At 42.1% G+C, this 10832-nt stretch overlaps 1 protein-coding gene across 1 annotated transcript in view; it reads left to right on the top strand.

The window, feature by feature from the left end:
- LOC107697372 (proprotein convertase subtilisin/kexin type 9-like) overlaps window positions 1-10523 on the top strand; it is a 13132-nt gene extending 2609 nt beyond the window's left edge. Inside the window, exons 3-11 of the mRNA XM_016498148.1 lie at window positions 312-445; window positions 547-688; window positions 1831-2027; window positions 2107-2290; window positions 2371-2547; window positions 8149-8297; window positions 8404-8566; window positions 9689-9861; window positions 10004-10523. Of these exons, the coding sequence (XP_016353634.1) occupies window positions 312-445; window positions 547-688; window positions 1831-2027; window positions 2107-2290; window positions 2371-2547; window positions 8149-8297; window positions 8404-8566; window positions 9689-9861; window positions 10004-10192 (1508 nt within the window). The 3' untranslated portion in view covers window positions 10193-10523. The remainder of the gene's footprint in view (window positions 1-311; window positions 446-546; window positions 689-1830; window positions 2028-2106; window positions 2291-2370; window positions 2548-8148; window positions 8298-8403; window positions 8567-9688; window positions 9862-10003) is intronic.
- The last annotated feature ends 309 nt before the right edge of the window (window positions 10524-10832 follow it).

The following is a 10832-nucleotide window of genomic DNA, read 5'->3' as shown; positions in this document are numbered from 1 at the left end:
TGACGTAACGGACCTGGGAAGAAGCTCGTTGTAGTCCCTACCAGCCGTTTTTGTAGGCATTCAACTGCCAGAATTTTAAAAGACGATATCTCTGTTTGCATTGAACTCTCAGCTTTGTAACTTTGCAGATATTGTTTATGCTCAAACAACAACATTAGACACTAACTAACGTTAAAAAAGTGAAATCGCAATTAACCACCCCTTTAAATTATGGTCTGAAGCTTTTTCTTTTGCACAGTAAATGTTTTTTCTTTTCTTTACTGGTAATAAAGTACTTGACCTGTTGAGCTGTAATACTTGTGTCTATTCAGATGATGGAGCAAAGGTAGGAGTGTATCTTTTGGACACAAGCGTTCAAGTGACTCATCGTGAGATTGAGGACAGGGTGATGGTGACGGACTTCAACAGTGTGCCAGAGGAGGATGGGGTCAGAGTTCACAGACAGGTAGTTGAATGTAAAAAAAAAAGTGTTTTATGACAACTGGACAGTTTTTATAGCTAATGAGAAGCATATGTCCATCACTCCCTGCGGTCTTCTGCCCACAGGCTAGTCAGTGTGACAGTCATGGCACACACACAGCAGGTGTGGTCAGTGGACGGGACTCAGGTGTAGCTCGAGGTGCCAGTGTAAACAGTGTCCGAGTGTTAAACTGCCAAGGCAAGGGTACCGTGTCAGGAGCTTTGGCAGGTAAACCAAAACATAAATAATTGTATATAACTATTTAATATACATACAAATTGTATTAAACTATATATTAATTATTAATATAATATATAATTATTGTATTAATTTAGAAAAATGTATATTTTTATATAAAATTTATATTTAAAATGAAGATAAAGTAGATCATATATATATGTATGTATGTATATGTACACACACACAAACTGGCCACTTTATTAGGTACATCTTGTTAGTACTTCAGAACTGCCTTAATATTGACATTTCACTTCCACATGTGAATCTCAGATTTCATACTTTCAGTCAACAAATCTGCAGCAGATTCACATCCACATGTGAGATTCACATCCATGATGGGTACCCGTCACAAGATGGGTACACTGTAGTCATAAAGGGATGGACATGGTCAGCAATAATACTCAGGTAGGCTGTGGCATTGAAACAGTGCAGTTTGTACTAAGGGGCCCGAAGTGTAAAAATATCCCACACATTACGCCAGCACCACCAGCCTGAACTGTTGATACACCTTAAGGCAGGATGGATCCATGCTTTCATGTTGTTTGCGCCAAATTCTGATCCTACCATCCGAATGTCGCAGCTGAAATTGGGACTCATCAGACCAGGCAACCTTTTTCCAATCTTTTACTGTCCAATTTTGGTGATCCTGTGCGAATTGTCGCCTCAGTTTCCTGTTCTTCGTTGACAGGAGTGGCACCTGCTGTGGTCTTCTGCTGCTATAGCCCATCTGCTTGAAGGTTCAAGGTGTTCTGCGTTCAGAGATGCTCTTCTGTGTATCTCGGTTCCTCTTTTTTAGATCATTCTCTGAAATTCTTTAGAGTTTCTGAAATACTCAGACCAGCCAGTCTGGCACCAACAACCATGCAATGTTCAAAGAGACTTAAATCACCTTTCTTCCCCATATTGATGCTTGGATTGAACTTTAGCAGATCATCTTGACCATGTCTACATGCCTAAATGCATCGAGTTGCTGCCATTTGATTGGCTGATTAGATATTTACGTTAAAAAGCATTGAACAGGTGTACCTAATAAAGAAGGCATATAGTACTGACATATTTTACATTTTATATGAACTATCCTTCAGAATATCTCTGCAGAATTTGCATTAATTGACCCAACTCTGTTGCAGGTCTGGAGTATATCCAGTCATCTCTGATGTCTCAGCCTATCAGACCTGTGATCGTACTGCTGCCATTTGTAGGGGGATTCAGTCGCACACTCAACGCTGCCTGCAGGAAAATGGTGGAATCTGACACAGTGCTTATTGCTGCAGCTGGTAACTACAACGATGATGCTTGTCTGTACTCACCAGCCTCAGAGCCAGAGGTACAATGGATTGAATCCTTCAGAAAAGCAATTGCTTGTCAATATATTCGTTTTTACATAATTTGGTCCACCGCTGCAGGTGATAACAGTAGGGGCCGTTAATTTTGCTGACCAGCCCTTGAGCACTGGGACGACAGGCACCAATGTGGGCCGCTGCGTGGATGTGTTCGCACCTGGTGATGACATCATCAGTGCTTCCAGCGATTGCTCCACCTGCTTCACCACCAAGAGCGGAACATCACAGGCAGCGGCACATGTTGCTGGTTAGCACACACATGCCAAAACTATGACATTTTATTTTATCACTCTGTCCATACAACAGCTGTGGTCTGTGTTTTTTCAGGTATAGCAGCGGTGCTCCTGAATCTGAGTCCAAACTCCAGCTCTGCTGAGCTTCTGCAGCAGCTCCTCCATCATTCAGTGAGACAGATCATTAACCCAGAGTCTCTGCCACTGAACCACCGTCTCACTACACCCAACATGGTGGCCGCCCTGCCCGACTCGACCTCCACACTCATAGGTCAGATTTCACAAGGAATTAATTTAAATGACTCAACATTGTGGCTTGATGAGCAACGTCAGTAGTAGTCTGGACTGAAAATACAGTGTGATGACGATTTTAATACTGTAATCAGCAATAAATTTATAACAATGCAATATAACCACCTTATTAATATTTGATAAAAATACCAATCTTTAATTCAACACTAGAATCAGCAGATTACAGTAATTTTTGAATAATATAATGTAATATAATATAATAAAAATCTTATTTTAGCACCATTGTTAATATTTTTTAATAAAATCTTAAAACTTTAGTTGTTTTTTTTTAAATGTCTACATGGTTTTTATTAATTTTTATTCATTAGTTTTAGTTGATTTAGTTTTAGTTATTTTAGTACTTCATGTTAAACTATACAAAAATGAGAAATGTTGCCTTGCCAACTAGCAACTTGCCAACTTTTTTTGAATATTTTATTTCAGTCAACGTTTATTTGGTTTCAAGTTAACAATAATAACCCTGAATTTATAATATAATATAATATAATATAGATACTACTACAATATAGATAAATGAACAATATCACACTCGTAGACGTGAGATATTGCATTTATACAACAGTTCGACGGCACGAGTGTAAATACATAAGAAAAACAACAACGGAGTGTCTTTAAAAACCCGCTTTTGTGCAGAACTACTTCCTTCCGCCACGGATTCAAATCTCAGTTTGACAGTTCAACAGCTGAGCTCAAGCCGCCGTTACCAATTCAAAAACGTTACTTTAGAACAGGGGTGTCAACGGGTACTAGACTCTGAGGATTACAACACAGCAGTGCGCGCAGTGTCTCATTCCCTCCTTTTAGGGAACCGAGGTTATGTACGTAACCAGAGACGTTCCCTATCAAGTTCGGTCTCTCGACACTGCGTAGCTTACGTTTGGGGACGCGTATAATCCCGCTGTGTTGTATTCCCCACACCTGGTGACAAGAGTCTAATGAGCCAGACTTCAATAGAGCCGAGCCCGTTGACTACTCCATAGGGTACTCATGGGAAAACAAATGCCCTCCAGCTTGAGCCGAGTGGGACTAAGCACAGTAATATAAGCATAACACTACACAGACTGGCCGCAGTGCTGCTGGAGCCATGTACATATGCAGCATATACCACTTGATACATACGAAAAAAACAGCGCACTTTCTGCGGTCGACAACCTCGCGAATGCATGTAGAGAGTCGCTAACTATAATATACCATTATAGGCATGCCTTGGGTCCACCGGACCTAGTCGAAACCACCCTGATCGACTGGGGGCGTGGCCAGGTGCAGGCAGCAACCAATACCAAGCTGTAGATCCATCACTGCACAGACAGAAGGAGCAGTGCAAATGACGGAATCTCCGGGTTGTAAAATCTGGCAAAGGTTTCCTGTGAAGACCATCCTGCTGCCAGACAAATATCCTGAATCGACATTCCTTTTGCCCAGGCCCACGACGAAGCCATTTTTGTAGTGGGTGTGTCGCTGGCTCTGAATTCTGAGGAGCAAAGGCCTGTAGCATGATGACCTGCGCTCTAAACGACGTAGAAAGCACTTTAGGTACATACCCCCGTCTAGGCTGCAGTCTGACCATACAGTCATCCTTACCAAACTCCATACATGCAGTGCTCGTAGACAGCGCATGTAAATTGCCCACCCTCTTACCACATGCCAAAGCGAGCAAGAACGCCATCTTAAACAAGAGCACCTTTAACTCTGCCAAAAGCAGTGGCTCAAAGGGTGGCTCAGAGAGTGCACTAAGCACCAAGGACAGGTCCCAGACTGGTACCATATTAGGGCGAAAGGGACGCAACCTCCGCGCTCCTCTTAAAAAACCCGTCACCAGATGTTGCCTACCGACCGAGCGATCACTGATAGGTAAATGAAAAGCCGAAATAGCAGCCACATACACTTTTAGAGTAGATGGCGTGCATCCAGCATCCAAGCAGTCCTGCAGAAACAATAGAATGACAGACACATCACATCTGGCTGGGTCTTCATCTCTCATCCTACACCATGAAGCGAAAACTTTCCATTTCAGACTATACAGACGTCTGGTAGATGGAGCTCTCGCTTCTGCAATTGTATCCAAGACTCGCTGAGATACAATTAGCGTCTGTCCTCCGTGCTGATCTGCCAAACATGCAGGTTCCATAGCTCAGGCCTGGGGTGCCACACCGAGCCCTTTGCCTGAGATAAGAGATCTCTCCGCAACGGAATCGGCCACGAGGGAGCCGTTAAAAGCTCCATCAACTCCGGAAACCACGGCTGGTTGGGCCACTTAGGCGCGACCAGAAGCATTGTTTCCCTTTCCTCTCTGATTTTGTGCAGCACAAGGGGTATAAACTTCACTGGGTGAAAAGCATATTTGCGCTTCTTGAGCCAGCGACTCGAGAGAGCATCCCCCTCCAGCCGGCAATGCGTGTTCTCCTCTGAACCGCCAGACTTTGAAGTGAGCGTGAACGGATACCTCCCAGATGGTTGATAAAGGATACCACCGTCGCATTGTCTGTCCGAACCAGGACATGTCGATCCTTTATCAGTGGAAGAAAGCACTGCAAAACTAAAAATACTGCCTTCAGTTCTAGGCAGTTTATATGCCACTTCGCTTGCGCACTCGTCCAAGTGCCATAAGCCAGTCTGCCGTTGCAAAGGGCTCCCCAGCCCGTCAATATGTCAATGTCCATAGTGACGATTTTTCTGCTGACCACTTTGCCCATCGAGACCCCCTGGTCGAACATCTTCGTGTTGAACCAGGGGGCTAGTGTCTGCATGCATCCGCGGGTCACCAAGACCAACTGACCGTTCTTCCACGCTTTGCTTGGCATCCGGGATTTCAGCTATAGCTGAAGTGGTCTCATATGCAGAAACCCGAGCTGACATAACACAGCTGCTGCTGCCATACGCCCTAACAGTCTCTGAAAGCATTTCAGAATCACCACTCCCCTCGGTTTGAACGAGGTGAGAGTGCTGACCAAAGACTATTCATTCTTGAGAGAGACGCGCTCTCATTGATCGCGAGTCCAAATCCATTCCCAAGAATGTGATGGTCTGCGTGGGGCGAAGCTAGCTCTTCTGCACATTGATCGTCAGTCCTAGATGCTTCAGATGTTTTAGAAGCTGGCATCTGTGGTTTTCCAGTGTATCCCGCGACTGAGCAATAACGAGCCAGTCGTCCAGATAATTCAGATTCAGAATGCGAATTCCACTCTGCCTGAGAGGGGAAAGCGCTGCATTTATACACTTCGTAAAAGTTCTCAGAGTCAACGCCAACCAGAACAGGAGAACTTTGAACTGATAAGCTCTGTCCTCGAACGCGAATCTCAGAAAGCGCCTGAGACGAGGGGCTATTTGGATGTGAAAATAGGCGTCTCTTAAGTCCACCGAGATAAACCAGTCCCCGGGCTGAATGTGCGCGAGGATCTGTTTCACTGTTATCATCTTGAACGAGCGCTTTGCTAGTGCACGGTTCAGTGGTCTCAAATCCAGAATAGGGCGAAGACCCCGGTCCTTCTTGGGAACCAGGAAATCACGAGATCTCCTCTTGGACCTCAGGGAAAAAGGGAGCGGGTCTCTGGGGGCGGCAACCTGGCGGCCCGACTGCAGATACCGCATGTCCAACCTGTTCTTGGCTGGTTGCTCGAGGGACGACCAATCAAGACCCAAATCCTGTACAGGATAACCCCCAAGCGTAAGCTATGCAGTGTCGAGAGACCAAACTTGATAGGGAACGTGATGAGACTTTGCCCTCAGCCAAAACGATTTGCTCTGGAACAAATAATAGATTAATGAGACCAAAGACTGGCCGTTAGAATTACGCAAAACGAAATATATCTCATGTTTAACCACTATAGAGACATCAGAGCCAGCGGCAAATTCCAGAAGATCTGGCCGAGGTGAGGCTGCTCTCGGCGGGTTCATGAGCGCTGAATGGCCGCTGATACCCTGGAGCTCACATCTCCGAAAACGTTAAAGCAAATTTTCAAATAGACATTATCTTTATTAACAAACTGCATATTTGAAGTCTAAACAAGTACATACTCGTCTAAAAAAACTCTTAAAACTACATTCTGTGACACTAAAAATTATAGTGGATTTGGGCATCCGCCATGACACTCGCTGTGAGAAATACGGCAAGCGGAGGGATACAAATGGTGAAATGGTTGAAGGAGTTCTGTTATCACTCTGTTCAGGAGTTCTGTTTGGTTAGATTAAAACGAACCCTGGTGCGATTGCTCTGTTAGTGCGGTTCATTTAAGTAAGTGTGAACGCTGCCATCTGAACCCTGGTGCGCACCAAACAAGCGGACCGAGACCGCTAAAAGGATGGGTCTCGGTCCGCTTCCAAACAAACTCTGGTGTGGTTCGAATTAAATATGAACGCAACACGGACCAAATACTTCTAAACTAACCAAAATCACGAAGTAATGACAATATGCGACGCTATGCGACATGATTTGATGACGCGGAACGAGTGGTGTATCCAAAACAAAATGAGCAGAGGGCAAACGTGGAGCAACGAGGAGGTAAAGTGCCTTTTATGAGCTCTTCGTGAGTTCACAGGTGGTGAAAATAAAATCATAAGTACATGCAGCAATGAGCGCGCTTAATCCAGCAGTCGGCATTAGGTGTGTTCGGCTTAAAGCGGCGCTGAGCAGACCGATCTGTGAATGGATACTTTGATGTCATACCGTTTGGTCTGTGCATTGCCGCTTTAAGTCGAACACCGCTTTTGTTTGGGGTGTTCGGTGAGTTCCATCGCTAAATATACATCATTTAACCCGACCAATCAGGTTGTGAATGTATCATTATGCCTTTAGGTTCGGTATCTTTAGGTTCGCTGTCAAAAATGCCAGTGTGAACACTCAGTGGTCCAGAACCAAATGTATCATTTTCTTTTTTGGTCTGGACCAAACAAACAAGAGAACCAAACTACAAGTGTGAACACACCCTGTTATCGCACTCTTATCAGCCAATCAGATTCGTGGGCCAGAAAGAACTAATATGTCAAGTCAAGTCAAGTCACCTTTATTTATATAGCGCTTGGTTCTTCTGCTACAGGTAACAACTCTTTCAGTAATTTAGTGGGTACAGGATCTAACAGGCATGTTGTTGGTTTAGATGCAATAATATGTAATATTAAATAAAATATTAATTTATTTTAAAGTAATTAGCAGACTGCAATGAATTTATAGATAATATAAACCTTATTAATATTTAATAATATTAAACTTTAGTACTGTTTAGAAAACAGTTTATAATTTAATATAATAATCTTATAAATATTTGTTATTAATATGAATAATATTTATTGTTTTACTTTACTATTTGCATACTAATTGTGTATTTATTAGTGACTTTAATTATAACATACTGTACATACAATTGTATGATGAATAGCATTTTATTCTTCCCTGGAATGGTTTAACTTCCAAAATAGTCTTAAATGGTTTTAGGTAGTCTGTTACTGGCACAAGCTAGTTTAGTTGGTTATTTTTGCAGGTAAACTTTAAACCGTATTAACAATGTCCAAAACATATTGGTAAGCAGTAAGGTAATTTTAACTCTGCATGTGTGTTTTCTTACAGGAGAGGATCTGCTCTGTAGATCCGTTTGGTCTGAGAGGTCAGCTGTTAAAGGTTTGGCCACAACTACAGCCCGCTGTCGCCACGGTGAAGAGATGCTGAGCTGCTCCAGTTTCTCACAAAATGGAGCAAGAGCTGGAGAAAGAGTGGAGGTGAGTAGCAGAGAAAGTTTGTTTTGATTGCTCAAAAAATATGTTTTAATTGTCAACCTAATGTAAATGAAGTTTTTGCTTACCAAAGTAATTTCCTTTCTGACAGGAGAGAGATGGGCAGAAAGAGTGTGTTGCTGTCAATGGGAATGGAGGGCATGGTGTGTCCGCTGTAGCGCGCTGCTGCACAGGCCATAAAGCTCAGTGCCAGATGTTAGAGAGTCCCAAGAGAGGCGAGGGTGCAGAATGTCCTCCAGACCACCAGCTGACAGGTGACAGATGGTTTCACACTGCAGCGTTTTTCATAAACTTAGGAAATTATCATTAATTAATGGAATGTTCTGGGTTCAGTGGAAGCTAAAGTCTGTTGGCTTTTGGTCAATTACCAGACAATAATATGAAAATGTATCTAAAAAAGTTATTTTATAAAAAAAAATCTGTTACTAATAAAAAAAATATATGGCTCATAATATTAATAAAATAATTTTATTTGGACATTTTAATACCTTTTTATTTCTTGTGAGCTTTTTATTGAGCTTTTATTTTGAAATAGTTCACACAAAAATTACAGTGTACTCAACCTCAGGCTAGAGGTTGTAGATGTAGATGAGTTTGTTTCTTCATCCAAACGGATTTGGAGAAATTTAGCATTACATAATTTGCTCAGCAATGGATCCTCTGCAGTGAATGGGTGCCGTCAGAATGAGAGTCCAAACAGCTGATAAAAACATCAGAATAAACCACAAGTAATCCACACCACTCCAGTCCATCAATTAACATCTCGTGAAGCGAAAAGCTGTATATTTTTAAGAGACAAATCTATCATTAGGACGTTTTAACTTTAAACCATCACTTCTGGCCAAAATAACCTACAAGTCTATAACGTGTAATAATGCTTCATTCAGTGAAGAGGTCCATCTGTTTTGGACTGTTTTCGCAACATATTTCTCTCCTGATTCAGACGAGACGACTTTTCACTGGAGCATTATTATCAATAGAGAGACGTGTGACGTATTTGTTTCTTACAATTCCGCTTCACAATACGCTAATTGATGGACTGGAGTCGTGTGGATTACTTGTGGGATTATTGTGGTTTTTATCAGCTGTTTGGACTCTCATTCTGACGGCACCCATTCACTGCAGAGGATCCATTGGTGACCAATTGATGTAATGCTAAATTTCTCCAGTTGGAAGAAACAAACTCATCTAAATCTTAGATGGCCTGAGGGTGAGTAAATTTTCATTTTTGGGTGAACTACTCCTTTAATTCACTTAATGAGTGAAGTTTCTGTTGTCACTGCAGCTGGAAATGAATTTGAATTGAGTTCTCTATGCTTAACTTCATGACAACTTAAGTGAACATTTATGTACACAACTGTCATCTTTTCCTGCAGGCTGCAGTTCTTCCTCTCCATCTGGAGATGTATCAGACTCTGATCTACCTCTACATGGCAGCCGCAGGGCATGTCCTGCTAAAAGGGGTGAAATGTCATACGCATCCTGCTGCCACACATCCTCTCTGGAATGCCGGCTGAAAGAACACGACCACACGGGTCTCAGTGAGCAGGTGACTTACTCTCACAAGAAATTTCCATTGACTCAAAAATAAAAACTAATGCACAGCTTTTAACATTTATAACAGTTGCAGTTTAAACTTGATTTGGTGTATCTGATCACTGAGCAGCACTAACCTGCATCATTTCTTTCAGGTGGAGGTTTCATGTGAGGACTCGTGGACACTGACAGGCTGTCAGGGTCTGTCGCGTGGTTCTGGTGTTCGTGGGGCATTTGCTTTGGGAAACACCTGTATAGTTCATACATCTGGAGGAGATAAAGGGACTGCCGCCATCGCCACCTGCTGCAGGCACCGCCCGTCCCACCAGCCATCTGACCACTGAGGGATATGTGTGCCTCTTTTGTCACTTCTCTAAATACGTAACCATGGACATGACTTCTATAACACATATAACAGTAGGAGGTGTTACACAGTTGAGCTCAGTTCTGTCACTATGCAATATTACACGACAGAGAAGTGCATTGTAACCAGTTCTGTATATAACTAAATCCAATCTAGATACTCAACAAGTGGCACTATAACACTTAAAACACTTTGAAAGGCCTTTAAACTGCGAAACATGCATCAGTGCATTAATATTAGAATTCTGACGATAATTATTTTTATGTTACGGCTATGAAAATGCTATACTATTTTGTTTAAATAATAATAAAAAACACTAAAAATTAAAATACATTTCATTTTGAGATTTGCTAAAAATGACATTTAAAAGTGGTAAAGCGAGCATTTGATGACAGCTAACGACAGCTGCGTGTGTGAAATAAACAATATAAGCCAATATATTTAAAATGTTCCAATACTTTGACTGTATTTAGACCAGCACTTTTCATTTTGATATTTACACCTATTCTGAATTAAAAAAAGAGATCTATTTTCACAATTTTTGGCAAGAGCGTTATCTACTATTATGCATGTGCACTGTGTATAAGAGTGCAATTCTTTTTTATAAATGTATATTTTTA

This window comes from Sinocyclocheilus anshuiensis, unplaced genomic scaffold (assembly GCF_001515605.1).
Source record: "Sinocyclocheilus anshuiensis isolate Anshui unplaced genomic scaffold, SAMN03320099.WGS_v1.1 scaffold801, whole genome shotgun sequence".
Taxonomy (NCBI): domain Eukaryota; kingdom Metazoa; phylum Chordata; class Actinopteri; order Cypriniformes; family Cyprinidae; genus Sinocyclocheilus; species Sinocyclocheilus anshuiensis.
Note: the sequence above shows the minus strand (reverse complement) of the source record. Positions and strands in the feature narration are given on the sequence as shown.